This window comes from Pelecanus crispus, chromosome 4 (genome assembly GCF_030463565.1).
Source record: "Pelecanus crispus isolate bPelCri1 chromosome 4, bPelCri1.pri, whole genome shotgun sequence".
NCBI classification, from domain to species: Eukaryota; Metazoa; Chordata; class Aves; order Pelecaniformes; family Pelecanidae; genus Pelecanus; species Pelecanus crispus.
In genome coordinates this window covers 44,110,032-44,123,877 of record NC_134646.1, presented here as the reverse complement: position 1 = coordinate 44,123,877, position 13,846 = coordinate 44,110,032, and the positions used below count along the sequence as shown (strand labels likewise).

Sequence of the window (13,846 nt, the reverse complement as noted above, 5' to 3'; positions counted from 1 at the left end):
AGGAAGGATGGGGACAAACTTTTTAGCAAGGCCTGTTGTGACAGGACAAGGAATAATGGATTTAAACTAAAGAAGAATAGATTTAGACTGGATATAAGGAAGAAATTTATTACGATGAGGGTGGTGAAGCACTGGAACAGGTTGCCCAGAGAGGTGGTAAAGGCCCCAACCCTGGCAACATTTAAGGTCAGGCTGGCTGGGGCTCTGAGCAACCTGATCTAGGTAAAGCTGTCCCTGCTCACTGCAGGGGGGTTGGGCTAGATGAGCTCTAAGGGTCACTTCCAACCCAAAGCATTCTATGATTCTATGAATTCTATATACATCATCTTATTAAAAAAAAAGTATCCAACTATACACTTTCAGAACAGGTAAATAATATGGCAGAAACATTCCCCACATCCACACTTAAATTAAAATTTTAACACAGATCCCATATATGGGAATATATGTCCAAATAGCTGCCCAAAAAATGGAAGCAGTCAAGAATAGCTTTGAACACTTAATTCCAAACCTCCCATATTATGTTAAACTACTGCAGTGTCATCTTTTTTTATTTTTTAAATAAGCCTGCCCTTCAGAAAGCAATTTTGAGCTCAGAAATTATAAGACTTTTACAACAGTTTTAAAACAAAGGCCATGTTGTGGCCACTCTTTTATCCTTAGTCTCACCAGCATCAAAATTACATTCCCATTTTCATCGCAGACTCAGCATATCTAGCCTCCATTTATTTATTTTGCCTGTCATGTGAAGATAGTTAAGCACAATGAGAACATCACTCATCTTCCAAACTTCAGGTTTGGAAAAGCGGTGAATGAACTGTGAGAAACTTCTCACTGTAATTTTTAGATCACCAGCAGCTTATTTCTTCATAAAATGCTCAAAAAATCTTACCCTTCAAATCAAATACAGAAGGCAAGATAAGCAAAATAGCAGCTTTCCTGAACTTCTCTCAAGTCAGCTTAGACCACAAAAATCCTTAAGGTTACTTAAGAACCCAAACTGTTAAAAACTGGGGAAAGCATATGCTAACCTTACAAAAATAAATACAGAGAAGATGATTCCTTGTAGCATTCAAAAAAAACCCCATCTGAAACTAACTTAACTGATCTCAGGAACGGGACCGCTCCTATTGCGGTCATTTAGTGAGACATGATCTTAATCAATTTTCAGGTCATATTTAGAAAAATAAAGTCACAAAGGAGCACTGTCAGTTAACCAAAACTATTTGAGTTTAAAAAAAAAAAGTATCTATTTGAGTTTATGTAGTACATTCTCTTGGAATAAAAGATAAAAAGTCAGTTTTCCAAAATACACATAGGTAAAGCTTAGTCTAGTTCCATTCACAGCTACTTCCAAAATAAAATCAATGTTCATGGAGGAAAGAGACACATACTCAAATATTTTTTAAACAAGAAAGAAAAGCCAAGGACAAGAACAGAAATACACAGACAAAACTACATGAAAGGATAATACTTGTAAAGCACAAAGACAATCTTAGCTTTAAGACTAACAAGAAACATTGTTACAAAAGTATCAAGAAAACAGTATTCATATGTACTTTCTAGATTCTACTGAATCTTACTGCTCTTAGTTATAAAAGCTTAATATAACAAAACAACAGCCTGGAAAGGTTTTTCACTTTTATGATACATACCAATACAGAATATCACCACTATATCTGATCTTCACAAAAGCAGAATCAATAATAAATACTCATTTTTATAGCACTTTTTATCTTCTCAGCTTTGGGGGAAAAAAAAAAAAAAAAAAAAAAGAAAAAGAAAACCAACCAAGCTAAAAACTGCCAGGCTAGTTACAGGATGAACACTGAACTCATGCTTCTAGTCATATGACTCTAAACATCAAGGGCACTGACTTCAGTTTGTATAAAGTATTCAAAACTACTTCATTTCCATTCTCTAAAATGTTTTAACCACTAAGGCTATGGCTACCCATACTTGTGACAGCTGAAGACTTAGACTACATGGCACAAAAATATTAGCCTACTTGATGGAAGGGATTGCTTCTTTCACATTCACCAAGTTACTAACATGAATACTTTAAAATTGTTTTCAACCAAAACTGGCTGGATTAGCTAAAAATGCAGATTTAAGCTTACTAAACTAACGTCATTTACTGATACATTAGAAAAAACTCTGCTATCAGAGTTGAAGAGTAGTCTCCCACACAGGCACAGTAATAAGCAGCTACATGAGTGGTAAGACCTTTAAGGAGTTTTTAGTTAACAAGAAGAAAAAAAAAAAAAAACCACCAAAACCTAAGAACATAGTCCCTTAGCATGAACCTGAACTAAATAGAAAAGTAAACATAACTCAAAAGCTTAAGCTTCACAGGCAAGTACTGATCCTTAGCCAAGTCACGGTAAACAACTGTGTCCATGGCTGCCACTTTGGAACAAGCCTAAAATACACATAAGATATAGTATTAGTTTCTAAACTAATGGATCAGTATGTATAGCTGCAAATATTCTGTCCAGGAAAGAAAAGATGTGGAGTCCCCGTAGCAAAAAAATCTCTGGTGTTCCTTCTGTGATCATACTCAGATGAGAACACCACTGAAATTTGTGACAACACCTGAAAGGTAAAACCCATACTCCTCTTTTGAAGGGCAGGAACTGTGACTGTAGGTTCCATTGCAGACAACGTAACTTTTGTCTGTGGAGTTTTTGGCCATGATGCTCATTTTCTGTTTGATGAAAAGACACAGCAGTATGCAACCTTCTCTTTACAGTTTTTTAAGGATTTTGCTCCTTTTTAATGTGGACTTGCGTGGCGGTCACCTGAGGGTCACGCAAACAATGGAGCAGAGCTTTTACATGCCGCCAGAATGACCAGAAGTCTTGTTACTCATTCTCCTTTTCTTTATCTTTCCAGAGAAATGCACTGAACAGTCCTTAGCTAATGTGCACAGATTCGTAAGTTCAGTGTCACACCCAAGTTGGGGAACTTTCAGATAATTTTGTTCAAGTTCAAGACATTTGTATCTGAATGATCTGAAGGTACTCAAAGAATGAAAAGGAAACTTTAATATATAGGAAATAAGAAAGCATCACAGAAAAGAGGCTCTGCAAGCCAAGGCAAAGAGCATACAAGAGCACAGACTGCAGCAGAAAGTGAAGCACATAAAAAGAATTTATTCTTGACAGGCAAAATTATAACTCAAGATTGTCAAACTGGAATCTGAAAAAAGCACCACTATCCCCAGTTGAACTCTAAGCATCTTCTCGATAACAGCAGCTGCCACAGATTTTTGAGGTCCTTGCATCGAGTTCTAACTTCTTTATAAACACACTAAATCCCCCGAGATCAAGGAAAAAAACAAATCCTACAGAGGCTCTCCAAAACACAGGGCAGGTGCATGGCCGCTGCTTGTGAAATCTCGTGGGGACCCCTGGTGGCTCCTCTTTACTCACACTCCCTACGACTGATTTTCAAACTTCAAAGCAGCGAAGAAAATACCAGATAACGAGGAAACCATTCGCTGTACTCTGGTTAGAAATGACAAGTCTTCGTTCACCAAAAAATAAAAAAGGCTGGGGGCTCTTCTTGGTATGTGTAACAACCAGATAAATTGACAGATGTGCTATGTAGAGCTATTCAAACTTCAAGGCTAGGAGCGCTGACAACAGGCTTGCTCTTTTTCTTGCTCCGTATCCTCTCAAGCAGCAGTGTTACGGCAGCAAGGTGAGGAAGGACTGAAGTGATCTGCAGTCAACACCTGGATCTGGCTCACAGCTGACCTTCTTGGCTGTACTAGGCAGAAGCCACCCCATTTCTGTAGATAGAGCATATCCAACCATTACTGGTTGCCGTGCCATTCTGGTCTTCTTCGAATGATGAAATAAGTAGATCTGTTAAGAGAAACCTGTGAACTTCTGATGTTAATAAGATTGTTAATAGCTTGTTTCTTCTTTTCAGTAAAAACATATACGCTAACCAAAGGAGATTTAAAAAAAAAAAACAAACAAACCAAAAAACACCTAAAAGGCAGTGAAGCCCTAGAACCACAAACACCTCCGAAAGTGAAGTACTCGCTAACTACTAACCACTGCTAGTAGTTCTAAATCCACAGCAAGTTCGCCTCACTTGCATATTCTTCTCTCCAGCTGGTTGGCAAGTACAACTTCTAAAATTACATGTACTTTGTCAGGGTCTACAAACAGTAGACAAGTTTTGGCAGGAGAGTCTGCAGTGAAATTATGACTGTTTAAATAGTGGTATCAGGTTGAAAGCAAGACAAGGTGTATACTTTATGAGGAAAAAAAGAAAGTGGCTTCATGGGAGATTTTTAATTTTGAAAATTACAGAAAAAAGATTCAGTAATACTTTACTAAAAGGCTCCTAGTTAACAGAGTTAACGCAAGAAGGTCAGTTACCTTAAATGTGTTACGTAACCACAGAGATGAGATCAGTTCACTGGGTTCATAGATCAAATTTATTAAAAATAATCCATCCTCTACCTATTCAAAGAACCAAAGTTTTTTTAAAAATTTGTTAGAGATGAATAAACAGTCAGATTTTTGTGACTGTGGTAATAACATGAATATTCAGTGCACAGATTGTTAGGTCTCCTCAAGTGTTCTGCAATCTCATAAGCTTTGCTGTACAAGTTAAAGGAATATTTGTGTCTCAGCACACAACAGAAGAAAACCTGTAAGTACGTAAGCCTGATAATAATTTTAAGTGTTTATTCATTCTTGTAGTGTTCCATATGAGAACAAAAGTTTTCTGCAGGACAAGCAGCAAGAAGTCAAATAATAATTAAAATAATCTTCAGTTTTCTTTCCTAGACATACCCGCTTTGGAAATTTGTAGGTTCACTTTTCAGAATCAGAAAATGAGCATGTTTGGAAGCATATGGAGAACGGCTTTTTCCCGCCCCACCCCAACACATACACAAGAGACAAATTAATAACAGAAACCTCAAGTGAAAAGCTGCAGTAGATCAAGAACTGCAGATAACACATCAAAACCCAAAAAATCTGGCAGAAAACACTAATTTGGAGATAACAGTGGAAGAAACTCAAACACAAACTTATCTTTCAGGAAAATGAGCACTTGAATTTTAACTGGCAGGATGTCAAAATATTAAGTCACCTCAGTAGCTCCATCTGTAGTTTAAACATATTACTGAAGTAAAATTACACTTCTACTATTTCAATTAGGAAATGTTTCTTCATTATACTGTATCGCAGTATGAACATGCAAAATGGACATTCGAGTACTGCCTCTTTCATTAACTTTTTAGATAAATTTGATCAAGATATACAAAAAACAAGAAAAAAGTAACAGCAAAGGTTATTTTTATCAAAGGGTGTCTGCTTTAGGACTGAAGTTAATTCACTTTTTCACTTACTATTCCTCCTTACCCTCCCAAAGTAAGCACAGAGTCTACTCCTGTAACTAGAAAGCCTAAGCAAAACACTTAACAAAATAAAAAAGCTGAAGATCTAGGAAGTTCAAGGGGAGGAAATAACTGACTAGACTCTGCAAGTCATTAAAAATAACCACTGGTACTCACCATGAAGTTACAAATTCTCCTCCTTCCATTCATTTCCAGGAGTACATATTCAAGATTACTTACTACATAATACAGATAATAAGGATACTCCAGAGGTAAACAGATTTACAACTATTTTAACAGCTTTGTCTAGAATCCTTCCTATTAGGCATGAAGCCCAGGAACTACTTTGTCAACTCACTCTGATAATGACAGGTGTTACCAGCTCATTAAGTGTAACCACCATCTCGAAGTTTTAAGTTGATTTTTTCAGTTTCTATCTTTTTAAAGCAGAGCACATATCCCAGCAAACACTATTTTTTACAGTCTGTTTACAACCCTCTTATCAGAATCAATTTACATGAGCATTGTTTTGTCTAAGCGCTATTCTCTCAGATGATTTTATAAAGGCTTCCAAAATTCAAACCCAAGTTTCAAGTTAAACGGATATAAAAATTTATAATTGTCAACTTTCTAATATTCGGAGCACCTTCAGTTTCCAAAGCCTGGCATATAAACAAGCACAAAGTACTATGTAGGAGAGCCTAGAGCTGCATACCTCATTCATGAGCACAGGTGACACCTACCAGCTTTAGGAAGCTGGCCAACACAGAACCTGCACTTTCAGGTTATGACAGGAGGGAAAGACTGACACAGGGAGCGCAGAATTGGGAACTGGCTCTCACAGCACACAGGTATAAAGTCAAAATCTTAGTTTGGGGAAAATGAGCAGGGAGGGTGTATAAGCAGTTTCATGCACATGATCACTGCTACTGCTGACTGCCTTCAGAGATTAACAGGTTACTGCTGCTGCCAAGGAGGTGCCAAAGCAAGAAGTTTAGGAACGCGCAACCTGCAGTCTGAGAATTAGGAAATGAACTCTTCAAACAGCTCGAACCGGCAGTATCATTTCTAGCACAAATCTCTTCAACAGTAGAGGTTCTATTCCACTTTTTTATTATGACCAAGTTAAAAATATCCCTACTGTCAGAGTATTATAATGACTTTACCCTGAAAGCTTTATCTGCACAGTAACACCTATCCACATGCATGTAAGGTCACTTAAATAAGGGGAGGGAAAAAAATTCTGAATGTTCCTAGAATGCCTTTTGGCAATGGTTGTGAACTTGCAACAGTTGTCCCGGCCTTAGTGCTTACGTTCAAAGTATGCAACCCTGCTGTCCAAATACGAAGGTAAGACACACACACAGAGCCCCAAAAGCCCCAAAACAAAGTGGGGGAGAAAAAACAGTGAAAGCTTTTATTTGGGAGAACATGTATTACGCAGCCAGACCCAGCTGTTCATAGAATAAGTAGTGCACAGTGGGTTCTCACTTGCAGGTTACTGAAACATCAGTTTGTGACAAACATTAGGTGTGTAAGAAAGCACAAGGTGAAGTACAAACATAGTCAGGAGAGAAAAATGCAGGCAAAGTCATAAAATAAAGTGGCTTAGAGCACTGCAGTCATGAAAAGCAAAGACCAACAGCTTCAAGTGTCTTTCCCGGCTGAGGATTTGGATAGGCTTGTTCTTATTACAAGCCAATACTAAGCGAGCAAGAGGGAAGAGATATACCCCAGGATTACTTTAACTTGCAAATGTGCACCACAGGGAGAACAGCAGTATTGTAAACTACTCACAGATAGGATGCTGTAAAGATTTGGGCAAAGACACCCTTGGGAATCATTGAACAAGGAAAATATATTTCTAGAAATATTGCAGTAGACATTGTGTGTGACATCTACTATGCCAATACTAAACAGAAGCATACAAGAAACAAGCTCCATTTTTCTGGATATATACCTTTTATTTTCACAGGTGTTGCAGACAGATGCAAAGCCATTTTGTTTCAAGCTGTGAGTTTCAAGCTAGCTGTAGTTTTCCCACAGCAGAACTGCTTCCCATTTTGACAACTCAGAGTACTGAGCAGCAAGTTTACATCTGCTTGTCAACGAAAATGCCAAGACATCAAACTTAAAGCAGTTAGCCGGTGTAAGACTTTTATCCTAGAAAAAATGACAGTGACAGCTGGCGAGTTCTCTAGGGGCTTATTTTACTTCACAAAGGTATGTTTCCTATAATGCACGAATGATTTTTTTTTTTAAATTTTACAGTACAGCATATTGAAGTTTCCTTAAATAGAGAAACAGTATTGATAACTATCTGCTTTCAAATCTGTCATGCCAATACATCCTTCATTCAAATTGCTGTTTTTGCAAAGAAGCATCTATGTTGCCAAGGGATACAGAATATAAAACCCTTCACAGGTCCACCAAGAAGGCATGTGAAAGCAAGAAGTACCAATACATGTGATACTTAAATAATAATGAAATTCATTTCTTTCACAACCTCTGCACCATAAAATCCAGAGGCCCAACAGCCTTAAAAAGGAGGTGCAAGTCCCAAAACTCAAATGATTACCATTTTGGGACATGTTTCCGAAAATATTTTTAAGCGTCTATTCTAACACAATTTAGCACCACAAACATTTTTCATTTGCTTTTAAGGCCTTGTTCTACCTGGTTCAGTACTTTAAAGTGTGACACAGCAAAACTGCTATTCGACACTGAACGTATTTCACCATCAGCACACGATCTTCCACTGTCACACTTGCCGCTGTTCACTGCAAGTGAGACTTGATACATACTTGTTTTACAGTCAGCTCCATGCTTTTGGATAGGGAAGGGAAGGATTTTGGCTAAGTAGGGAAGATCAGAACGCGGTCAAGCTCCGGTTTTAACCTCGCTGACCTGCACCCTCCTCATTTAATTAAGAGGCTCCGAGAAGAGCCCATTATCTCCCTCTCCTGTGTAACAGCAGCCTTGCCAACCAAACGAGGGGAGCAACTCGAGCAGAGCACTTGTAACACTGTTTAGGCGGGGGGGGGAGACCCTGGATCCTCCCCGCTGCAGAGCCCCTCAGCTTCCCGGAGGCGAGCGGGAGCCGCCGCCGAGGAACACCGACGTCAGGTGACGAGATCACCCGCTGTGCAAGCAGGCGGCGCACTCCGCCGCGCCCCGGCCCTTCCCGTTCCGGGGGAGGAGGGCAGGTAAGTTGAGGGGTCCGTGAAGAACCACCATTACTGCCCCTTCCCGCCCGCAGGGCGAGGCGGTCCCGCCGACGAGGGCGCAGCAGCCGCTCCGCCGGCGGGCCGTGCGGCGGGGGCTGCCTTCTCCCTTCCTCCTCCTGCTGCTGCTGCTGCTGCTGTCCGCGCCGCGGGCGGGCCGCAGCCGCCACCTCGGCCTCGCTCGCTCCGACGCCAGCGGGCAGGACCGAGCTGCCCGCCCGCGGCCCCTCCTGTCGCGCCGCGGTGCCGCGGCGGCCGTCCCGCACCGTGGCCCTCCACCGAGGGGAGGGAGGGAGGGGGGGAGGGAGGCAAGCCGAGCCCCGCCCCTACCTGTCCGGGAGGCGCCGCCTGCTGCTCCCCGGGGAGGCGCTGGCTCATCCTCCTGCGGCGGCGGGGCGGGGTGGCGGCAAGGCGGCGGAGACGCCGCGGAGAGCGGCTCGGCCCCCGGCCGCCTCGGTGGCTCCGCCAGCCGGCCCCGCCCCCTCGGCCTGGGGGGGCGGGGCTTCCTGCCACGCACGCGCGCCGCCGGAGGCAGCGTCACCGCGGCTACTTCCGGTCCGTGGTCACCCGCCCCCGTCCCCCCCCCCGTCCCCCCGCCGCCGCCGCGCGCAGGGGCGTGGCTGCACGGCGGCCGCTGAGGGGGGCGGCCGTTAGGCGCGCGCCCGGCGGGGCGGGGCCGCCGGCCCTGGCCGCGCCCCGTGCCCCGCGCCTTTTCTGTGGGGGCCCGGCGGGGGGGGGGTTTGGTGTCGGGTCACAGCTGGGCGCTGCGCAGAGCGGGCGGTAACGGGGGAGCCGGAAATCCCCGTGCTTCAGAACGGGGGCGAAAGCGGTGTGCCAGGTAAAGGAGGGGGCGGGGGACGCGGCAGCACCGTCTGGCTCTTCGGGCTAAACCAGGACGCGGCCAGGTGTGAGGGGCCGTGCGCGCTCTGGCTGTAGGGGCCTTCAGGGCTTAAAAATGCCGCTTCTCCGCGGATGGAGCGCGGCTCCCGGGTACTGCCAGCGCGCCGAGGCGCTTCAGAGCCTGCCGAGATCCGGAGGCCAGCCGGGAGTTTACTTAGCGTACATCGACAGACTAGAGGTTCCAGCAAAACATCGTGGCAGCTTAGGCGGGGTTTTTTCCGAGGAAAAATGATGAAATGCCCGCAGGTCCGCGTCTGTAAAAGGCTAACCAGCCTGAGCCGTGCTCTGTGGCGTGCCTGCAGGATGATGGACCGAGACGATCCGAGCAAGGCTGAAAAAGAGCACTGTGCATCGCAAGCCTTTACTCGGAGATGCCATTAACGTGCGCTTTTGACTAGGGAGTAGAGGAGCCGCAGATCCCACCTCGGAGCCAGCCGCCGCGGGCAGCCGGACCCTCCCGAGGAAGTTTTGGGCACAGCCCCGCCGGGACACGCTTCCCCCTACAAATCCCGCCCAGGGAAGGGCCCTGGGAAGTCACCTACCGCCGGTGTCAGGCTGCGCGGTCTTGCGGGTCATGGTTGGTTGGTGAAAGATTTATAGCTGTTTCATTTTGGGTTGGTTTTTTTTTCCCTCTCCCCTCTCAACGCAAGTAACCGCGGCGAGCCCGCGCTGCCGCCGGAAGCCCGCCGCCGGAGCCCCGCCCCTGGCCGTCACGTGGCGCCGGGCCGTGCGTTACCCGGGTGACGCACCGCTAACGCGGGAAAGGCGATCCGGCGGCCTTGCTGCCCCGCCTTGGCAGGCGCCGCCCAATGGGCGCTGAGCCGCTGGGCGGGCCCGCCAATAGGGGCTGAGGGGGCGGGCCCGCGGCGGGCGCGAGGCGGGGTGGAGCGGCCGTGGCAGCGGCGGGCGCAGCCGGGAGGTAGGGCCGGGGCCGGGGCCGGGGCCGGGGTGGGGATGGGGCGGGCGGGGCCGGGTTCGCGGCAGGTTTTTTCTCTCAGTCGCCCCGGGGGGAGAGGGGGTCCCCCTCCCCGGTCGAGTCTCTCCCCCTGGCGCCGGTCGTGCCCCGGCTGTGCGGGGGTGGCGGCCTGGTGGGGCCGGCTGAGGAGCGCGGCCCGGCCCGGCCCGGCCCAGCCCAGCCCAGCCCAGCGCCTGGCCTGGGGGCCTCCCCTGGGGGCCTCCCCTGCCGCCGTGCTGGGGCTGGCGGGCGCTGCGCGGTGCTGCTGTGTGTGTCCGCCTGGTCGTGGCCTGGCCGTGCGGTTCGGGTTTGTCGCCTCACCACCTCCGCGCCCAGCGGTCGGTCGGTCGGTCTCGGGGTGTGACTTGTGGCCCGGCGCGCAAGCCGCTTTGGTGCGTGCCCGTGATGGATAAAATGACTTTTTACCCAGGGCTTGAAAAGCCAACGCCTTGTTAGCGCTGAGGTCCTTTCTCAAGACTCGTATTTCCCACGCCACGGGTAAAATTAAGGCATCTAACTTGTACAAAATTATATCCCCTCTTTGACTGAACTGTACTCAGCCACAGGCTGCTTATTGATTGTTTATATTTGTACAGGACACCATGTAGTAGGGGCCTTAAGCTATGCCTAATGCAGCTGGTTTAGCTGTAGTACAGCATAGCTTGTTTCATCAACAAAGCAGGGGTAGGAAGAGAACTCAGTAAAGCCATGTGAAATTGTGTCCCACCTGCTATGTTTTACCATTGCTCAAAAGAGAATATTGATGTTATTACCGAGTCTTAATTTTTTGAAATGCAACTTCACACTAAGCTATCTTTCTATGCTTCAAGGCAAAAAATACCACCAAGACATTGCAGGCCTGTCATTCTCACTTCTTTCTTTCCTGGTGGTTATCCTTAGTCCTGCTTGTTTCCCCATTTCCTATTTTACTGAAGAGATTACTTCAGTTCTCTTGTGTTTTGTCTTGCTATGCTAATTAAGCTTATTCATTTTAGCCTGCTTCCATGATATGGGTCCTTCATCTTCCTGAGACTCTTTAGCAGCATCTGTGTCTGGTGCGTGGTAATTCTGTGACAAAAAGTGATCCCAAATCAGGGAGAAGAGCCTCACATGAGATGTGTGTGAAGTATGGATCTAAGCTAATAGGGTCTCCTGTTGGAAGGAAGCTGCGTGCAGCAAAGCACAAATGCTGTTGGTGTTCTCAAGTGAGGCTTGGATGCAGAAAAGCTTAGGAACCTTTTGTCTTTTTCAGCTTACAGCAACTTCCTCGGGGCATGGAGGTTCTTTCTGCTGCAGAAAAGATGACCTTTTAGTCCACCTTGAATTTGTTTTGATGTTTATCACCTTGGTCTTTGTTTTGCCAATTCTCTTTCCTGTTCTGATGTTTCTCTATATTGCTATACCTTCCACATGCAGCTCACTAGTGTCTTATTTTTACCAAAGTGTTTTTTGATATAGAACCTTAAACACCATCAACATTCAGCTGAGTAATCTGTTTAATCTCAAAACATAGTCTAAGTGGTTGGGTAGTACATTAAAAATACTGATTTGCACCATTTTGTAATGAATTTATTTTCTGTACTACATGGAAAAATAAATTATCAAAGATTTCAGTCAGAATTAAGGCAGACCTTTCTATATTGAATAACAATTTTAAACTTGATGGGGATCTCTTTAGTACAGTCTATTTTTGGCTATTCCAAAATACTGGATTTAGTGCTTCTTAAGAAACATGTAGGATTTTTTTTTCCCCCCTACTATCGTAGTTCTTCCAAGTAAAGTTGAATGAAAGATTGTTAACCAGGAGCTATAGCTCTATATGATGTTTGCATGCTAGCTGAATCAGAAGTTGTGGCACTGACTACTTGCTGTATTTAAACATAAAATGCATCCTGTTTTTTTATACTGTCTGTCAAGATGAAAGATTAAACCAATTTTGGCAATGCAGCCCTTTTTCTACACCAAGTGAACCAACTATACCAAGATAGAATTGAGACTAAGAGTAGATGATTTACAGAAAAGCTACAAAGCATGTGATGCAACTGGGGAGACAAATGGGTTGACATTTTGAGTTAAAAAAAAAAAAAAAGTAAAATGACCTGGCAGGCTAGATGACTAAGTATGGCTAACTAAATCTGTTTTATGGTTTTTTTTGCCTAGTACTTGAGTAAGGATGCCTTAAGAAGATAACTATGGATAAATATATTAAGGTGCGAAAGATTGGAGAAGGATCCTTTGGGAAAGCAATTCTTGTCAAAGCTAAAGAAAATGGCCAACAGTATGTTATTAAAGAAATAAACATCTCTAAGGTGAGTGATTGTAATTCATTACTGATCCATTTTTTTTGTATTCCTGTTCTCAAAAATCATTATTTTCTTTCTGAAGATGTCAAATAAGGAGAGAGAAGAATCAAGGAGAGAAGTTGCTGTGTTGGCCAACATGAAACATCCAAATATTGTCCTGTATAGGGAGTCATTTGAAGGTAAGGTTAATTAATACAGTAGAACCTGAAGTAATGTTAGTAAGTGACTGTACACTACTTACTGCATGTCGGTTAAAAGTCAGTGTGTTTTCTCTCTTTAATCAGTCTTTTTCATACTTTTATTACTTGCTGCAGTTCTTTTTGGTGGCACTTTTTTACAATTCCCCTGCACATTTAAAAGTAATAGTAATTTAAAAAAAAATGCAACAATTAAACAGAAATATTCCTGACTCTTCCTTGCATGCATAAATTTTTGTTGGTGCTTAAATTAAAGGGTTATGTTCTGTTGTTTCTCCAGAATGTAAGTCTCCTCGAATACTTGTGTGTATCCAATATGAGTATGGGCTAGAGTGGGATATTGATAACCTAGGAAGAGCAATTTTATCTCAAAGTCTATTGTCTTAAAATGCAGTCTTCAGTAATTGCAATCATATCATTGCTTTCAGAGCTGGAAAAATAGATGGGACTGTTTGTTTCATCAAGCTATGAAGGAAGGAGAAATATAATTCACATTGTTCTCACAGTGAATGTCTTGGGAAATGAGCGGAACACTTGAAAGATTCCAAGAGCCTATCGTATAGGTTAAAATAAAAACTAAATATTTTTTGAGATACTGTTTAGGAACACTGCTCTCTTCTCCTTTCCTTCCTTTCTGCTGACTTTCATATGTCTTTTGATTGGGGGCTTTTATTTTTTTCTATTCATTAAATTAGAATTTTCTGCCATAGTCATATTGCACAGCCAGTCTTCTGATTTATAAATCCACACTTCTGTCTTCTCTGTAATAGAGCCCTGTTCTTGAAGACTGCTTTTTTTCTTTTTTTCTTCTTACAAGGTAGATCCTGTAATCTGTAGTTCACAAGAGTTCATGTTGCATTTTTATTGCCAAAGCACATTGACTTTGAACATACTGATTTGGT

General features: G+C 43.9%; 2 protein-coding genes across 3 annotated transcripts in view; one reads left to right on the top strand and one right to left on the bottom strand.

Annotated features, from left to right (window-relative positions):
* The window catches only part of CLCN3 (chloride voltage-gated channel 3), a 75,162-nt gene extending 65,089 nt beyond the window's left edge, over positions 1–10,073 (bottom strand). For both annotated transcript variants that reach the window (XM_075709132.1, XM_075709133.1), the window contains exon 1: positions 10,032–10,073. The gene's annotated coding sequence lies outside the window, so the exon portion shown is untranslated. The remainder of the gene's footprint in view (positions 1–10,031) is intronic.
* Positions 10,074–10,858: 785 nt separating this feature from the next.
* The window catches only part of NEK1 (NIMA related kinase 1), a 49,940-nt gene continuing 46,952 nt past the window's right edge, over positions 10,859–13,846 (top strand). Inside the window, exons 1-3 of the mRNA XM_009485290.2 lie at positions 10,859–10,942; positions 12,605–12,753; positions 12,830–12,926. Of these exons, the coding sequence (XP_009483565.1) occupies positions 12,637–12,753; positions 12,830–12,926 (214 nt within the window). The 5' untranslated portion in view covers positions 10,859–10,942; positions 12,605–12,636. The remainder of the gene's footprint in view (positions 10,943–12,604; positions 12,754–12,829; positions 12,927–13,846) is intronic.